Source organism: Euprymna scolopes, chromosome 17 (assembly GCF_053919585.1).
Source record: "Euprymna scolopes isolate OS-2025 chromosome 17, ASM5391958v1, whole genome shotgun sequence".
In the NCBI taxonomy this organism is placed as follows: domain Eukaryota; kingdom Metazoa; phylum Mollusca; class Cephalopoda; order Sepiida; family Sepiolidae; genus Euprymna; species Euprymna scolopes.
In genome coordinates, this window is record NC_136498.1 from 1,860,736 (window position 1) to 1,881,132 (window position 20,397).

Below are 20,397 nucleotides of genomic sequence, written 5' to 3' on the forward strand. Positions count from 1 at the left end.
GAAAGAACCTTGTTCTTGTGAAAAGAAATGTGAAAGAGGATCGTCGATGCAAAACCTCTGACATTGCAACACAAGCTGGTGTCAGTCCCACACCAGCTGGGCTACTATGGTAGAGCTGCGATAAAGAATCGCCAATGTCAAGTGCAGAAAAGATTGGGCTCATGAGATGGTGAAGAGACTTGTGACCTTTTGAACTTATGTCATTTTCTCTGATAAGTTACGATTTGCATTATTTTCCAACAGTGGAAGGGTATAGGTATGGAGGCTCCCTCAGTATGAGTTTGACGTAAAAAGACTGCAGCCAACATTGAAATGCGGGGTTTCTCGGTTATGATATAGGGTGCAATTTGGAGTGCTGATTATTGCTCAGACCTGGTGAAGTGTGAAAGAAACATCAATTCTGCTAAATATGTTTCGATATTACATGAAGGACTCCTACCAATATTCTCAAGTGGTAAAATGAACCAAGTTAACTCCCTATTTATAGAAGATGGAACTCTGTAAGTGCGACACAACATTGGTTGAGCCAAAATAGTATTAATAAACTATCATGGCCAAATCAGTCCGATACGAACCAAATTAAAAACCTTTTAGGCATATGAAATCAGAAGCTTTGCAATAAGAAAAGGCAGCCATTTTCTAAGCCTAAACTTTTTTTAGTCGGAAATTCCTTTAGATAATATTCGTCAACTAATCGGTGTCATGCCTAGAAGGGTCTTAGCATTAAAAACAGCAAAAGGAATGTCAACCAAATATTATTAAATTTGTGACCATTTATTTTTTTATCTTGTTCTATAAATTTTATGTTTATTGCAATAAACTGTTTCTATGGGTATCTATTGGCATGTCTGTGTGTGGTTATATATATATATATATATATATATGAGGTTTCTTAGCCACAGTAAAGGCAATTCATCTAAGAGAAGGAAAACTCTAACAAAGAAAATAGTTCTCCCTGATCATCCCCATAATCAGACTGTTACTGTCATCAGTTCAGAGCTAATGGGCTTCCGGACTGTGTAAAGGCAATCTCTCTAAAAGAAGGTAAACTTGGACTAAAAACCTGAAAGTCTGGTATGGATCAATCATCTCATTCAATGTGTTATAGAATCCTCCATACCTCACTCAAAAATAGATTGCATGCTGTGCAAGCTCAATTCAACGTCATGCACAGGTACCTTTTAAATTTTTTTTTTTTTTTGTTTATTCTGTCCTTGGTACCTAGAAAATCTCTGAAGGGTGATCACACTTGAATTGCAGGTGCTCGACTGAGCTTCAGTCTATACCTTCCCCTGCAAAACATTCATAACAAACACTCATCTAGCTACAACCACTCTCAACAATTTCCCTTACTCTCAGTTTGTGCAGAAAACAAAATGCAAATTCAATGAACAAAGTTTCTTTCCAAAAACTACAACACCGCAAGACTGCTTTCCAGCTGATTACAACTTGGTTATTTTCAAGTCCAATGTAAACTTCTTGTTGATCTGCCCTTTTAATTGAATTCTATCCAATTTCCACCATTATGATGTTGTCTCGCTGATCAACTGACACTCATTAACCCTTATTCTTGAGCAGCCTTTGGACCTTGATGAACAGTGACTCGCTTGGAAAAGAAAAAAAATTGAAAAACTGTTCTGCTCAGGAAATTAATTTTACTCATTCTGAGATGATATTCTGCTAGTTTCTTATATATATATATATATATATATATATATATATATATATATATATATATATATATATATATAATTTATTCTCTCATGCAATAGTAGTGTATAGGAAAAGTTTTTTTAATTTTAAAATCCATAAAAAAAATCCCCGCTTATTTGCCAAAAGAGAGGCTATCACTGTATGCACGTACATCTGTAAACCGACCTTGTACTGAATCTATTTTTGTCTTTTAATATCATTTGTTCTAAAAATACAAATCACTATGAAATTCTGTTAAGTGCCTTTTTTTTTCTTTTTTTCTATGTTCGTTTCGTATGTGGAAAATAGATTAAAGACTTAAAATTCCTCATTGAAACGACAAGTGAAATGGTTTTCTGCCTCAATGAATACAAATTATCAGTGAACGGAAGCGTTTCTTTTTTTAATATTCTTTAAGAGTCATCGTCTATTATTTCGATCTGATGCCAACGTTGAAAAGATCTTATTATACACCCAATCCAATTGTGGATTTATTATTCAACCTAATATTATACACATCACGCCTAATGATAGGAAGGGCCGGCTTACTGGCAGATTGATTACTTAATCTAAAATTATACATCCCAGGCTGATATGAGGAATTCAAGTCTTGCTTGATCGTAAATTAAATATCTAAAATTATACACCCTAGACTGATATCAGGAATTAAGGTCCTGTTTGATAATAGATTAAATATCTTGAATTAAACATCAGAAACTGATATCAAGAATTAAGGTTTTGCTTGATTGTAGATTAAATATCTTAAATTATACACCCCAGGTTGATATCAGGAATTAAGGTCCTGCTTGATGGTAGATTATTTAATCTAAAATTATGCACCTTAGGTTGATACAGGGAGTTCAGATTATGTAATATCTTGTATTAAAACATGCATGTTTCATACAAAGTTTTACATGTGTTTCGTTTAATACTTTTTGGATATCCCTTGATTTCAGAACACTATGAAGTATTTTATATTTTATGTAAAATTCACTAAATTGCTGTTTCTGTGTCGTCTGCGTATGTTTTAGAGCTACAAATTCTGGATGTCTGGAAAACTACTGGAATATCGGAAGAATGTGAGCTGCATCATCATGATTTTCACTGAATAAAAAATAACTTTCAAATCTAAGCTGCAGTTCAATGCATCTTGATTACCTTAATAGTTGTGAGATATGAATTTGACAAATAACACTGTGGCCCATGAATGAAAATGAGCAAAATCAATACATCATTTTCAAATTGTAACCCTGAACTTTAAACACATTTCAAAACGAGTTCTTTTACGTTTCTGAATGTTTGAGATGAGGTTTGGTAATTTGTATTCATCCAAATAATACCAGTATTTTTACATTGAAAACTTTCTTTGGTTCTTGTCCAAAGGTCCGCCTATATTAAGAAACAAAAATAAAGAAAAATCTGTATGATGTCTCGTAAGATGCTCCTATCAGGTTGATCAGCAAATTCTTGCGGTTTTTAACTTTTAAATTCAGGTGAACATATTTTGACTCAAAAAAAGACTTTATTGATCAAAATAAGCATCATCAGAATCAACACACGTAAAACAAGTGTATTTTTGTTAATAACATAAAAATCTGGCGTTCTGGTGGTGATGAAGTTGCTGAAGGCGTTTTTGATATTACTTAGGGTTTTGAAGCATTTCTCATGCAGAAAGTTGTTGAGATGCTTGAAAAAGTGGTAGTCAGTAGGTGAGAAGTCTGGAGAGTATGGCGGATGAGGCACAGTTTCATAGCCCAATTCATTCAACTTGTGCAAGGTCAGAATTGTTGTGGAGAATTGGGCCTTTTATGTTGACTAATACTGGGTGTTGTTGTCGAAGTTTCTGATGCATTTGTTGACAGTACTTCTACGCTGCAATGGTTTCGCATGGATTCAAAAAAATTGTAATGGATGAGACCACTAAATAATCAGCATGCCATTTTGGTGCAACTCTGACTTTGAGAAGTGTCGTGGAGTTTCGTCTGTGTCTAACCACTGAGCTGAGCATCAAACAGGTCGTTCTTGTTGCATAAAGGCAGGGAAAATGATACTTCATAACAGCGTTTGTTTTGGTTGCCGTTAAATTCGTGAGGCACCCATTTACTAAGTTTTTTTGTCTTTCCAATCTCAAGTAGTTGGAAATTGTATATATTACGTCAAATTCTGAAGCAACTTCTCAAAGTTGTGTGTTGATTGACTTAAACTAAGGCTCTTAATTGATCATTGCCAACATCTGATGGTTGGTCACTATGCTCAGGATCTTCAAGACTCTCGTCACCACCACAAAATTTCTTAAACCACCATTGTGCTGCGCGTTAATTAGTGGTTCCTGGCCCAAACACTTCATTGATAACGCAAGCTTTTTCAGCAGACTTTCGTCCTAGCTTGAATTGAAATAAGAAAATTGTGTGAATTTTCTTTTTTTTCCATCTTGTATTCAACATTCTGAAAATAAAACATAATTGTTTTGAAACGATTCGATAGAGCAAAAAACTGTCTTTAAAATGATATATAATATCTTTAAAATGATATATAATATCTTTAAAATGATATATAATATCTTTAAAATGATATATAATATCTTTAAAATGATATATAATATCTTTTAAATGATATATAATATCTTTAAAATTATATATAATATGTTTAAAATGATATATAATATGTTTAAAATGATATATAATATATTTAAAATGATATATAATATATTTAAAATGATATATAATATCTTTCAAATGATATATAATATCTTTAAAATGATATATAATATCTTTCAAATGATATATAATATCTTTCAAATGATATATAATATCTTTCAAATGATATATAATATCTTTAAAATGATATATAATATCTTTAAAATGATATATATCTTTAAAATGATATATAATATATTTAAAATGATATATAATATCTTTAAAATGATATATAATATCTTTAAAATGATATATAATATCTTTAAAATGATATATAATATCTTTAAAATGATATATAATATCTTTTAAATGATATATAATATATTTAAAATGATATATAATATATTTAAAATGATATATACTATATTTAAAATGATATATAAAGTAAAGGTGTTATGATGAAAACTTATTTGAAATCAAAATTAAAAATTCTGCAAGAACTTTTTTTTTATCATTTTCAAGAGTAGTTTCTTTTCTTCAGGGAAGAAAATAGAAAGAAATGTATACAACTCTTTGGCTTTCCTTTGTCTGTTTTTTTTTTTTTATTCTTTATTTCTGCAAATCAGTGTCAATTTCCGGGGTAAGTATTGTTTGGAATTATTGTAGTTATTTTTTTTAATATATATAAATGACAAATTTTTGCATATTACACTTAAAGTGTGTATGTAGAAGTGTTAATGACTGCTGTATTAGTATCGTGTAATATCCATTTTAGGGTAAAGGGAATTGTCTAAGAGAGGTCACTCTACAGGTGATTGGATTAATTTTATGAGCATCCAAAATTTTGAAAAAAAAATCTAAAATATAAAAAAACAAGGGAAGTAACTGAACAATAATTTGTAATTATGAATTGACATAAATCACTTTAAAATGATTTTCTTTATAACAATAGTTGATCATTGTATGTAATTTTTGGAATATGATATTTTCATTTCATCACATGTGCATCATACAGATTTCTTAGAAAGAAAAAAAAAACACAGATTCTGTGCCTGATGAAGTCATTTTGTTGAGACTAAGTTGATTTACAATGTTTAAATAAGTAGATGTGTATTTTTCGTTTTTTAATTGCATAGTTTAATTTCCAAATTCTAACAAAAGGATGTCATACATGTGGAGTTGTCAAGCAGAATTGTGACAGGACTCTTCATGCTTACCTATAAAAGGTAATTTTAAAGACTAAATCTGTTTTCACTTAATCAGTAAAGGATAAAAGGAGACTTGATTCTGGCATGCAGGAATTTGAATCTACCTTTTGAATAGTTTTTCACCCTGGCACTAAGTTGCAGCTGTAAAAGATGTACTGCCATCACGTTTGTCGCATAAGAAGAAAGGCAGCACTCGCAGTTATTTTTTTGCTTCATGGAACAATCTAGTAGTTTGTGACATTGAATACCATATCCAGGTTTAAAACAGCTTTGGACAAACATCTGGATTGTATGTGCACGTAAATATCTTCTACATGGCGTATTATTGATATTTTTTTGTCAAACGGATTTAATTAGATTTTGTAATATTTTCATGAATGCGTAATCAACAAACCAAATAAAACGTTTTTATGCATATACATGCGAGCACAGTGTTTATATTTGATCTTTTTATTCTCTTCATTGCTATTTCTTTTTACTGTGTTTTATTGAGAAAGTAACACAAGGAGACGTTTGCTAAGTTTCTTCAAGGTTTTATTTGGAGTGAATATACTAAGGAGAGAGAAACTAATGTTATAATAATTATTTACTTTTTAAACTTAACTGAATGAAACTGAGATTTCAAAATAATAATAATAATAATAGATAGATATTCGTCCAAACTCCGTCTTGCCAACTCTGGACTTCAGTTGTAATCTTCACCAACCTCTCTCTCTCTCTCTCTCTCTCTCTCTCTCTCTCTCTCTCTCTCTCTCTCTCTCTCTCTCTCCAAAAAAAAAGGACTGCCTTGTGCTCTTCCCTTCACTCCTTTTTCACAGCAGTCATTGTCCTCATATGCAAATTAATGCCAAGTTTATATCAATAAACCGTCTATAGATGAAAGTTTATCTTTTCTTTCTTGATTTCGTCATCCGACAGGATAGAAGTGCCGTCACTTGTGTAAGTCACGTCTTGCATTACTTTTGCCACACTAATGAAATGAGTGATGTGCATTTACAGAAACCTCAGCAACATTGAGATTATCAGTTTTCTGCATCATTGATTATGGTTCATTCACACAGGTTCCACAGAGAGACTAATCTGAAAACCTTGTTTAGCTCCTTGAAAACATGACATCATTCTCATTGTTAGAGTCCATTTTGTCCAATGCATTTGAGCTCTGCTCTCGGCTCCAGTTTTATGTTGCCTATCTCTTAAAAGAATTCAGTTTGCAGACTAAAGTTATCTTTGCATGCACTAATTGTGGTCCTTGTCAAAATTCACACTAGTTAACTATTGATTGGATCCCTAATGTGTACCAATTTGAATGCTGAATAATATAAGCAGCAATTATTGATCAAAAATGTTTGTAAAAAAATCTGTATGAAAATATATTCTAAAAATTATGTAAATCGATCAATAGTTTTATTTTTATAAATAAAATCATTTTTAAGCCGTTAATTGGAATTCGTAAGCATAGCATAAATCTAGTAAGTATGGATTATTCTGAAGTTATCCTCATTTTGTTGAGATATTTTCAAAATGGCATAGAGATAGTCACTCCTCAGATACTTAAAAAATTTGATTTTTTTATATAAATAAAACTTGATCAATTTACATGATTTTTGGAATATGATATTTTTCGTTTCGTCATGGGTACATACATTATTTTTGTTTTTCTTTATGGGGGAATTCTAGACAAAAACCCTTATGTTTATTGATTTATTTGTTTTTTCAGCTTGTGGACAAACTCACAACAGATGAAGATATCAGAGATGTGGAAAATGACTTCAATGATGTAAATATAAGTTTTTATTTTTCAATCCATGTTTGTTTATTAATTATTATCCGTAACTTGGTACTGTAAATAGGTTTTAAAATTATATTCCTTTCATGATTTGAGGTATGAAGAATAAATTGTGTAGGCTCTATTGGGAGCTTTCAGATATTTTGATAAAATCTGAATTTATTAAAAATGTATACCAGTGTGCTTGCAAAAAACAAAATGGAGTCTCTATTTACTATATTTACATATACTGTTAAAAAGGATTCTGTAGTTTGTGTGTGCAGCATGTGATGCTAGGACATCATGACCCATGTAAAAAATGAGCTTTCTAATTATAAATGAACTGTTTATCCCCAGGTGGGGGTGATTTTTCTTTTTCTTATTGAAAGCTGTGTTTAATTTTAGAAAAGTTTCCAATGGGTAGCTAATCTGTATAAGTCTTGAACTGTAAAAGTTTGCAGGCGAAAAGTAAGATTCCTTCTCATGTGGAAACGAAAAATTATGTGTGAGAATTCTAAAATATCCAATATGTTTTATTGAGTGATTCCAGTTTCTGTTTGGTTGCTAGCATGGCGTGGATTCATTTGATTAGTCAGTTCCTATCATTAGTGTCTATAAATAGAACCTTCCAATTTTCTTATATCAAAATATATTGCAACAATATATATATATATCAGTATGGGCCAAAACAATTGTTTGCTTATATCTATACTCCTATAAAAAAATTTTTGTGTGTGTGTGTATTGATATTCATATTAAAACCCCTTTTTCTATTTATTTAAAAAGAAAATACAACTTTGTTATATATGGGCTGTGGAATTGCATTCATTTGCAAAAGATCTAGCTAATTTGCATATTCTTTTAAACATTCATTTTAATTAATTCCCTATTATTTTTTTCGGTTTTCTCATGGGATGATCATCTTAATAAACTATTACGTGTAATTATATTCATGCAGATATTCTACAGGATTTATACTTGCATAATATTTGTGTAAAAAGGTTATAGTAAATACAAATCTCTTTCTATGTATATTTATGTATGTGTATATATATTTGTTATAACATTGGTTCATGTGCTAATTTTTAGCCTTGCAGCAAACATGTCCTCATAGCTCTGGCATTAACGTCAAAGGAAAAAGTAAATCGTAAGCAAAACGTTTTGGTTTCAGTTCTTAGTGGTGGTGCAGGAGTCATTTTATTTTTAACTTTTAAATCATTACTATATATTGGGTCCAATATAATATAATAATAAATACGAAATTTGAATTAATCAAAATATCATATTATAGCGTATTTTACGACCGGGCAATGTCAGGTGATCTACTAGTAGTTAATAAAAAAAACTTTTTATGGATGAACATAATGAGTTTCTGTTTCCAATGAAGAATAAAACATTAAAAGTATTTATGGCTGTAGCATTTCACTATTGAATTATTTAAAGGAACTTTTTTTTAATATTTATATTTCAGTAGAAAATTAAATTTGAAATTATATATATATATATATATATATATATATATATATATATATATATATATATATATAAAGAGTTATGTTTTGGAGTTTGTTCATTCACAAATAAAATGTAGTTTGAAATCATTGCAGTGTTTAACTCTGTGAGCAAAAGTTTTCGTCTTTTCTTGTGAGATTCATACATTTTCACGTTTTGTGAAAGATGTTTTAAGATTAAAAAATTTAGTTGTTTAATCTTCAGCAAATTGAAAACGAATGCTTTGTTGTGACTATTTATAATTGATGAATTTCATATATTCAACCATACACAACTTTATAACAAACAAACCTTTTTAAAATTTGTTCAATTCAGACAGGCTGTATTTTAAAGAACTTTATTAATATAAAATACAAAGAAAATATAATTTCATTTACAAAATCATAATTAAAATTTTAGTGATAGTGCATTTTCATCTTCAACTTTTTGATCCCTAAACAGTAATTTGTATATTTTTTCTGTTTAGTATGAAGAAACATTTCTGTAAAGTTTTTTCATTTGCTCCAATTGTTTTTCTTGAAATTTCTCCTTTTCGATAATTTTTTTCTCCTAGATGGAACTTTTCTATTTTCATTTTTTTTCTGATATTCCATTTGTCCTATTTGTTTTCTTGAAATTTCTTTTTTAGTAGAAATTCTTGATGTAGTTGGTGTTTAAAGATGTCTATTTGTTTTCTTGAAATTTCTTTTTTAGTAGAAATTCTTGATGTAGTTGGTGTTTAAAGATGTCTATTTGTTTTCTTGAAATTTCTTTTTAGTAAAAATTCTTGATGTAGTTGGTGTTTAAAGATGTCTATTTGTTTTCTTGAAATTTCTTTTTTAGTAGAAATTCTTGATGTAGTTGGTGTTTAAAGATGTCTATTTGTTTTCTTGAAATTTCTTTTTTAGTAGAAATTCTTGATGTAGTTGGTGTTTAAAGATGTCTATTTGTTTTCTTGAAATTTCTTTTTAGTAAAAATTCTTGATGTAGTTGGTGTTTAAAGATGTCTATTTGTTTTCTTGAAATTTCTTTTTTAGTAGAAATTCTTGATGTAGTTGGTGTTTAAAGATGTCTATTTGTTTTCTTGAAATTTCTTTTTTAGTAGAAATTCTTGATGTAGTTGGTGTTTAAAGATGTCTATTTGTTTTCTTGAAATTTCTTTTTTAGTAGAAATTCTTGATGTAGTTGGTGTTTAAAGATGTCTATTTGTTTTCTTGAAATTTCTTTTTTAGTAGAAATTCTTGATGTAGTTGGTGTTTAAAGATGTCTATTTGTTTTCTTGAAATTTCTTTTTTAGTAGAAATTCTTGATGTAGTTGGTGTTTAAAGATGTCTATTTGTTTTCTTGAAATTTCTTTTTTAGTAAAAATTCTTGATGTAGTTGGTGTTTAAAGATGTCTATTTGTTTTCTTGAAATTTCTTTTTTAGTAGAAATTCTTGATGTAGTTGGTGTTTAAAGATGTCTATTTGTTTTCTTGAAATTTCTTTTTAGTAATAATTCTTGATGTAGTTGGTGTTTAAAGATGTCTATTTGTTTTCTTGAAATTTCTTTTTTAGTAGAAATTCTTGATGTAGTTGGTGTTTAAAGATGTCTATTTGTTTTCTTGAAATTTCTTTTTTAGTAGAAATTCTTGATGTAGTTGGTGTTTAAAGATGTCTATTTGTTTTCTTGAAATTTCTTTTTTAGTAAAAATTCTTGATGTAGTTGGTGTTTAAAGATGTCTATTTGTTTTCTTGAAATTTCTTTTTTAGTAAAAATTCTTGATGTAGTTGGTGTTTAAAGATGTCTATTTGTTTTCTTGAAATTTCTTTTTTAGTAGAAATTCTTGATGTAGTTGGTGTTTAAAGATGTCTATTTGTTTTCTTGAAATTTCTTTTTTAGTAGAAATTCTTGATGTAGTTGGTGTTTAAAGATGTCTATTTGTTTTCTTGAAATTTCTTTTTTAGTAGAAATTCTTGATGTAGTTGGTGTTTAAAGATGTCTATTTGTTTTCTTGAAATTTCTTTTTTAGTAGAAATTCTTGATGTAGTTGGTGTTTAAAGATGTCTATTTGTTTTCTTGAAATTTCTTTTTTAGTAGAAATTCTTGATGTAGTTGGTGTTTAAAGATGTCTATTTGTTTTCTTGAAATTTCTTTTTTAGTAGAAATTCTTGATGTAGTTGGTGTTTAAAGATGTCTATTTGTTTTCTTGAAATTTCTTTTTTAGTAGAAATTCTTGATGTAGTTGGTGTTTAAAGATGTCTATTTGTTTTCTTGAAATTTCTTTTTTAGTAGAAATTCTTGATGTAGTTGGTGTTTAAAGATGTCTATTTGTTTTCTTGAAATTTCTTTTTTAGTAGAAATTCTTGATGTAGTTGGTGTTTAAAGATGTCTATTTGTTTTCTTGAAATTTCTTTTTTAGTAGAAATTCTTGATGTAGTTGGTGTTTAAAGATGTCTATTTGTTTTCTTGAAATTTCTTTTTTAGTAGAAATTCTTGATGTAGTTGGTGTTTAAAGATGTCTATTTGTTTTCTTGAAATTTCTTTTTTAGTAGAAATTCTTGATGTAGTTGGTGTTTAAAGATGTCTATTTGTTTTCTTGAAATTTCTTTTTTAGTAGAAATTCTTGATGTAGTTGGTGTTTAAAGATGTCTATTTGTTTTCTTGAAATTTCTTTTTTAGTAGAAATTCTTGATGTAGTTGGTGTTTAAAGATGTCTATTTGTTTTCTTGAAATTTCTTTTTTAGTAGAAATTCTTGATGTAGTTGGTGTTTAAAGATGTCTATTTGTTTTCTTGAAATTTCTTTTTTAGTAGAAATTCTTGATGTAGTTGGTGTTTAAAGATGTCTATTTGTTTTCTTGAAATTTCTTTTTTAGTAGAAATTCTTGATGTAGTTGGTGTTTAAAGATGTCTATTTGTTTTCTTGAAATTTCTTTTTTAGTAGAAATTCTTGATGTAGTTGGTGTTTAAAGATGTCTATTTGTTTTCTTGAAATTTCTTTTTTAGTAGAAATTCTTGATGTAGTTGGTGTTTAAAGATGTCTATTTGTTTTCTTGAAATTTCTTTTTTAGTAGAAATTCTTGATGTAGTTGGTGTTTAAAGATGTCTATTTGTTTTCTTGAAATTTCTTTTTTAGTAGAAATTCTTGATGTAGTTGGTGTTTAAAGATGTCTATTTGTTTTCTTGAAATTTCTTTTTTAGTAGAAATTCTTGATGTAGTTGGTGTTTAAAGATGTCTATTTGTTTTCTTGAAATTTCTTTTTAGTAAAAATTCTTGATGTAGTTGGTGTTTAAAGATATCAAGCAGGACACTTTTTAATCCATTTTTGTCACTTGAAATACATAAGTTTTTACAAGTTTTTCCACTGGAAGACAAATTTTTCACTTTTTATTGAGAAAAAAAGTAAGATTGTTCAAACTTATTTACGTTTCCAATAGGGATGTATCAATTATCAAATTGGCCGATTGCTAATTAACCTGCCTTTGATAATTGGTTGATTACCAGTTAATCAGCCGATTAATAGATTTTCTAATGCTGATTTATCAGCAAATTTTGTTGTCATAAATGATACTAATATTAATTATATTGTAAATGAAGACAAGTTGACTCCCTATTTTGATTGCCAGTGAAAATTCATCAAAGACATTGTCTAAAGCATATTATCAAATAGTAAAGTGACTGGCCCTGATGCCATTCCAATCATTGTGCTGAAAAAGCTCCAACCAGAACTTGCCCCCATACTTACAAAACTCTTTAAGCGTTGCCTTTAAGAAAAGTGCTTCCCAACACCCTGGAAAACCTCATCAGTATGCCCTGTATTTAAGAATTCAGATGATAAGTCATCTCTCTCTCTCAGTACAGACCAATAAGTTTCCTGTGTGTCATGAGTAAGCTGCTAGAATCCATATTAAATAGAGAAGTAGTCAACCACCTCAGCAGAAACAACCATCTTAGTGACATGCAATATGGTTTCCGTTCTCCTAGATTTACAGCAGATGTGCTAACTGTTATATCTCATAGGATTAGCGAATAAAGGCTTCCTCTCTAGGGCAATTGCTTTTGACATATCAAAGGCCTTCGATAAAGTATGGCATAAAGGCCTACTTCACAATATTTCCAGCTACAGTATAACTGGAAATGTTTTCTCGATCATTAAATCATTTCTCTCCAATAGGCTCATAAGAGTAGTAGTTGATGGGCAAAAATCAGAGGCCCTCAATATTAATGCTGGAGTCCCTCTGGGGTCCATCCTAGGTCCAACTCTCTTCCTGATCTACATCAATGATCTCCTAAAACACATACTTAAATCATTCGTTGACATCTATGCTGATGACACAACCATCTATGGCAACACATCTAAGGCCATAAATGACAAAGTTCTCTCAGATTCTTTCTCCTCTAATCTTGAGCGCATGGTACAGTGGGGGAAGATGTGACTGGTTACTTTTTATGCATCTAAAACCAAGCTCCTATCTTTACATCATCAACGCTCTGATCCCCATCTGGCATCAATTGAAATGTGTGGCTCTCGTCTAAGGGAAGCTCCATGTTTTGATAAGCTTCTGAGCTTGACCTTTACTCCTGACCTGAAATGGAACACGTACATCAAGTCAGTTGCCAAGGTTACTGGAAAAATGGTAGGATCCTTCTACCGCTCCAGAAGATATCTCACCCCTGATGCAATTCTCTACCTGTATAAAAGTCAAGTACGTCCAAGAATGGAGTACTGCTGCCACATCTGAGTAGGAGCTGCTAAAAACAGCCTATCCTGCCTTGACAGAGTACAAAATACGCTTCATGGCCTAGTAGGAGAGATGTTGCGAGCCTGTCTTTGTTTTATCATTATTTCCATGGCATGTGCTCATCTGAGCTCCAATCTCTGGTCCCCCCTCGCCAATCTTTCACGAAAAACACCCGCCTAGCTGAAACCACTGTCACTAATTTTCCCCACTCTTTATCTGTGCCAAAATCAAAACGTAGATTCCATGAACAAAGCTTCTTTCTTAGAAGTGCATGCCTGTGGAACTCTGTTCCGGTTGCCTGTTTCCCACCTGACTAAAACCTGGATGTCTTCAAGTCCAATGTAAACAAATTCCTGATAAATCGCCTCCTTAAGTAAGACACTTTATCAAATCTCCAACACTAACTTACTGTACACACAATAACCCTTATCCCCGAGTGGCTTCCGAGCCTTGATAAGTGGTGACTACCTTGTAAAAAAAGTAAAAGAGGATGAGTTATGGGTACAGGAAATCTTTGGGGAGAACTATGGAGTGTATAAAAGGAGATGGCGGAAGAAATCATAACGGTGCCTTAAAGAAATACATGAGACGGTGGAAAAGTGGATAGAAAAAAGAGAAAGTAAATAAATTGTCGCCTTAGCAAAGGCATCCATACAAGTTCCAGTATCACAACAGTTACTGCCACAAACTGGGAACTAATGCACCGTGTTTAGGTAAACTCAGAGTTGTAATCTATTTCCACTAATAAAGAAAAGTCTAAAAAAAATTACATCCCCTTGATATATATAAAATAGAATGAACTAAAAAAAAAAAAAATTAATAAATAATAAGAGTCATGACGCGCTGTATACATGTCGACTTTTACAACTGCACTGAATTTGAGACAAATAAGCATTTGCAAATTTTCCGTCCTTTCTCTTCATATCAAATTAAAATTATTTTTTTTACTTTAAATTATTTGTCGAAGAAAATTATTATTTCATCTTTCAGTTTTTATGTTGAGGAATTGTACAGTAAATTGCGACGATGTGTGAATTGAAAATAAAGCATTCTTCATCAGTCATACTCTTGTTACTCTTTTTCAGGCTCTTGCAACCATTACATATTTTTATTTTTTTGGTTTAGATAATGCATATTTTATTGAGATAAATTATTAATTAGATACCAGACATAAGTAATTTAAATATGTAAAAAATAAACTAAATATTGAAAATAACCTTCAACCATTATAGCAACCAGTTTTTGTAGGAATTATTTTGATGTCAATCCCAAGAATAAGAACACAGCTGCTTGCAAATTATGTCAAACCATCACAGCAAAGGATGGCAAATCAGCAAAAACTTTTACAATGACGAATATGTTGAACCGTCTTAGAAAGGTTCGTTCATAAGAAGTAAAAGTTGCAGATAAAAGGAAACACAATGAATATTCAGGAATAGACATTCCAAGAACAAGTAGGAATAACTACGAGCCTCAAGCGAAACACCAAACTACTATAGAATCAATATTGGCCAAAAAGAAAGTTTGGGATATTAATAACTTGAGGTCATAAGAGATCCATTATCTGATAAGAGAAATGCTGTTGATATTCAACCATATTTTGTAACATGTCACATTGGATTTAATAGGCTTATTGCAAAACTTTGTTCAAATTACAGCATTCCATTAAAAAGTATTTCACGATAAAATAATTTTTGGTATATTCACAAAAGTAAAACAAGAATTCAATCGTCCTTGCTGAAATTAACAGCATTTCATGAATTACAGACATTTAGACAGCTACAACATGGTTGCTAGTGTCAGGGTATGCGATTTAGAATAACTTTCCTACATTGAACTCGGTCTGTGAAGACAACCATTACATCTAACAGAAATACAGTCTCTCACTTGAATTGGTTTCTATTAGCAAATTAACTGAAATACAGGATCAGCTTAGTTTTGAAAAACAAACTCATTCAAGATTTGACCACATGGTGGAATTCAACATGTTATATGCTGAAAATAAATTAAGAACATTGAAATACTCTTGTAATGTGTGCTGATAATAAGATTCCTACCTTAATAACTTACCAACGGGACTTGTTTGAAAAAATATTCAGTTCCTGACTCCAGTTGAAGAAATCACCAAAGAAACATCAACCATATCAATGATACGTACAATTTTAGTTCTGAGGTTATTTCTGTCAAAAGTTGTCCAATTTAATTCTAGTATTTCTGACTTTAGTGGAATCCGTCTTGCCATTGTTGAACAATTCAGGTTATAAAATGGAACAAGATTTTCATCCTATTTAAAAACTTGTCTACTTTCCTATATCCATGATTCAAATATAAGTTTTAAAAGATTTGCATGAAAAAACAGTAAAAATGTCACAAAAGATGTTTTCATTGCCCCAAATATAAGATAATAAGAAGTAAAAGTACAATTATTTTTAATTAAATTTCGACCTTCATTTTTGAGGTGCGAAAAGTGAACATTGCATCATTTATAATAGAATAAATTGCACTGATGGACCATTTTTAAAGTATCATCAAATAAAACTGAATTAAATGACAGTAAATATGAACATTCAATATAATTCTATGTATAATGATTATTATGCCTATTTTTTTTTTCAAACCATTGCAGCTACTTCATTATAAGTCGATAAAAATGCTGATATGTTCAATTTTGGTGGTGGAAATAAAGTACACAATGTCAAACATGTACTAATTTCAAAATCACGCATCACAAAAACTGTTTAGATATACAAATCTGGAATATTGGATGCCTAATCAATACATATTATAGAATACTATACCATTCACTTCTTAAATAGTATCTTCAAGAAAATATAATAATTTTATAGTGTTTTTCACTTTGTTTATCATGGCGATGTAATTAAGTAAACGTACACGTCAAACATCAATTTAACTTTAATAAAAGTAAGAACTGCTGGTTACCAACGAAAGAGTTCTTTATACAATTGGCATTTCTTTGCAATTCTATTGAATTCTTTGCTTGGCACTGATCACATTCGTCCATTTGAGGTGGTTCCCTCAACCCCTTCCTCAGTCAAACACATACAGAAAAAAACCTTCAGTTCTTCTTTTTCAATGCTTGTGGCACAAATCCCTTGTTTTGTATTGTTTATTAAATTGTTAGGTGAAAGTACAGACTAGTTAGAAAAACACCCTCTCTTCCACATGTTAAGAAATGGATTTCCAAAATGTTCTCTGCATAAGTACTATTGTTTTTTTTTTGTTTTAACATTTTATTTTTGTATTGGCTTTGTTCAAGTTAACGCTGTGTTTGTTTACAAATGATTTATATCTGGTTTGTGTGGACCGTTCTGCTTTATGTTGAATGCCCAGAAAACAAGAATTTGGGATGCTATAAGATTTCTACCATAACAACTTATCAATGGGGACTTGTTCAAGAAATTGTCCAGTTATTGAGTCCATTTGAAGAAATCACCAAAGAAGCAAGTCACAGAACTTCAACCATATCGATAATAATATCTACAATTTTAGCTTTGAGGTTATTTCTTTCAAAAGCTGTTCAATCTAATTCTGATATTTCTGACTTTAGTGGAATCCTTAAAACTGTTGAACAATTCAATGAATCAATGGAAACAAGATTTTCATCCAATCAAAATGATAACTTGTGTGTCTAATTTCGTAGATCCAAGATTCAAATTTCAAAAGAATGACATGGAAAACAGTATTAAGAATTGGCTTCTACATCTTTCTACTAATGATAACGAAGCAGAATCAGCAGGATACATTTCTTCAAACTCTGTTGAGGGTCAAGAAGATCAAAGTGAAAGTAAAACTGTATCTCTTTCAAGCCTGTTTGATGAATTAACTTTGAATAAGCCTACAGTAACGAATCAGAACTTAGAGCAGGTAAAATCTGAAGACTACAACAGAAATACAAAATCACAATCTAAACTCAAAAGGAGTAAATTCCTTATGCTTAAGTTCACAAAAGAGTTTGATCATTATGTAGCTTTACAACTACTCACAAGAAATGATGATCCATTTCAGTGGTGGAAGTAGACACGGGAAACTGCTGAGTAAACTGGCTTCAAAATATTTAAGTGCACCACCTTCATCTGTGGAGAGTGAGAGGCTCTATAGTACAAATGGTAATGTGTATGAACCTACGAGGAACAAGTTGTGTCCTGAGAATGGAGGAACTAATGTTTCTACATTACAACTTAAAAGTATTCAAGTTTAAATACTGAGGAGACTATGAGAGCAGAGGAGGCAGGCAGCAAGAATAGAAGAGGAAATAGAGCAGCAGTAAAACTTCAGCTTATAGTTATTCCTTTAAGGAATTACAATCTGTACTTCGTAGTCTGTAATTTCTTTTTCTTTATCTAATTTAAGTATATTCACTTAAGAACTGAAAATTGTACTTTGCATTTTGCAATTTCAGTTAATAAAAGCAAAAAGCCATAATAACGGGCAGACACTTAATTACATGTTAAGCTAAATTAGCAGTTACTATGTGAATGTGTCAAAGCTATTTGATGAGTCACTTGGCAGTGATGAAATGATTTAAATTTCATAGGAAAGTAAATAGTAATCGGCCGATTAATCGGTAAATTTACCGATTACCAATTAATCAGCAAAATAGTTGATTACCGATTATTTTCCGATTAATCGGTACACCTCTAGATTTTAATAAAAAAGTGAAAAAATGTCAACAAATCTCGTTTTTTGGGGGAGGAGGGGAACTTAAATTTTTTTATACACTTCAAGTACAAAACTTTTTTTTATCCTATTTTTCTGATATTGAAGAATTTCTTTTTTGCAGTTCACCTTTTATGATAAAAATTCAATATGGCTTTTAATTTTTTGCTGTTACTGTTGTAATTAACTATATTTTCAAGTGCACGAAGTCTTTTTTTAAAATTTAATATTGCTAGCAGTAGTAATGCTTATGTTGTATCTGACATACGTTCAATTTTTTGCAGCAAATGTTGTATGCGATATAAGTCTGGGTTATGTTGTGTCCAATTAAGTTTGAGTTCCTTGTCACTAGCATTGTGGCTTTGATAAGTCAATAATAAATAAAACAGTATGATGATATATTACCAGAAAGATTGCATTCAGATTTCTCCATCTTTTGTTGTAGGATTATCTCGACATATTGTCTGGAAGATTCCATTTAGTTAGAAATAAGGTAGACCACCATCGCACTATGATGGTGATCTAACCGATTTGTATTATGTCATTCAAACTACAGATGTATCTTGTCAAACTCTTTATTTAATCTACAAAAGCAAACTACCCCCACAGATTAAATAAAAGATTCTGTTTGAAATTCCCTAGAGATTTCCAAGTTTGACAAAAAGATTCATGAGTTTAACAAGATATACATGAAAGAAGTTGGAGATTACATCAGTCAAAACGCTGTGAAAATAACATCCAAGTTGAGAGCAGTAGTTCAAATGATCCTAAGTAGTTCAAATGATCCTAAGAATAATAAAATTCCAAACATAATATTAAACCGATTTAAAGATTAAAGAAATTCCAAACACATTCTAGAATTTGATATAAAGATTCCAAGTTCGAAAGATGCATTTAAAGAAGGTTGGAAGTTGCAACATTTGAAACGTTGTGCAAGTAGTATTCAAAATGAAAAGACCAAATAATTGAAAAAAGATCAATTTTGGATGTTTCATGTTATTCTTTGTTTGGCTTATTTTATTTTCCAGCTGAAAGCTCAAAATGCTAAGGAAATCAAAAACATGGAAAGAATATTTGAGATAAAAAATGAGTAAGTTTTTTCTTTTTTCTTTTTTCATCTCTTGTAATCGATCTATACCAATCAGGATTTGTTTTTTAAACTTTTGGTTTATAGTTTCATAATTTACAATTATTTCATTTCAACATAATATACATGCATTTGGTTCTGATGCCAAAACCCAGGATTGAACCTGAGACTTTAAGGTGTTTTTTTATTTAGTCTAATTCTTTTCACCAACAACAGTGACAACGTTCTTTTATTTTTATTTAGTTTCTTTTACTCTTTTTTACTCCAAAAAAAAACATATTGCCACTTGGATGTAAGTGTATTTGGGATCGTGTCTAACAGGAAACTGTAGGGAGTTGAGCAACAAGACGTTTGTTCACATTTTATAGTATAGTTAGAGAAGCAGGAAACGAAGGAGGAAATTTCAAAGTCTAGTAGTCTAAGATTTGAGACTGTTTTTAATCTTGACTTAGAGAGTGGTAATACACCAGCTCAGATGTGGTAATAATACTCTATGCATGGGCAAATCGTGGCATTGCAGAGGTATTGGATACTTCCAGATGTGAGTAATTTTCTAGTAGGGTAGAAGGAGCCCACCTTCTTTGCAGAATCTTTAACAACGTCCTTAATGTATTTGTCACAATTTATCTTGCCTATGAATGATAAGCGAGGAGTTTGAACAATGAATTTGTAATATCAGTAGTAGCAGTCCTTGTTTTCTCCTTGTCCCGACAGCACGTAACATAAGTAGCAGCAGTAGTTCTTCTTTCTGTGCCAAGCATGTGCGGAAGTGCTCAAGTGTAGGAGTAAGGCCTACCTATGGTGAAAAGCAAACCCGGGACTTTTAGATTACAAATCAAGTCCACTAATGAACTACATCCATCTTACCCCAAAGTGACGATTTAGTTTCGCCCAACGGCTATGAAAAGAACAAGCCGATAAGTGATTGGCGGATTTTAAAATACACTTCTTTGATAACGCAAGACACATTATCAAAGAAGTGTATTTCAAAACCTAAAAATCACTTATCGGCTTGTTTTTTTCACACCGGGATGTCCACTAGAACGATGAATTGGCTGAGACACGTGTTTATGTTCAGCGACCACAGCACACACAAGTTCTCTGGGTTCTGTTGCTTT

General features: G+C 30.7%; 1 protein-coding gene across 1 annotated transcript in view; it reads left to right on the forward strand.

Annotated features, from left to right (window-relative positions):
• The window catches only part of LOC145296649 (intraflagellar transport protein 74 homolog), a 229,213-nt gene that overhangs the window by 104,421 nt on the left and 104,395 nt on the right, over window positions 1–20,397 (forward strand). Inside the window, exons 9-10 of the mRNA XM_080142582.1 lie at window positions 7,254–7,313; window positions 19,221–19,282. Of these exons, the coding sequence (XP_079998708.1) occupies window positions 7,254–7,313; window positions 19,221–19,282 (122 nt within the window). The remainder of the gene's footprint in view (window positions 1–7,253; window positions 7,314–19,220; window positions 19,283–20,397) is intronic.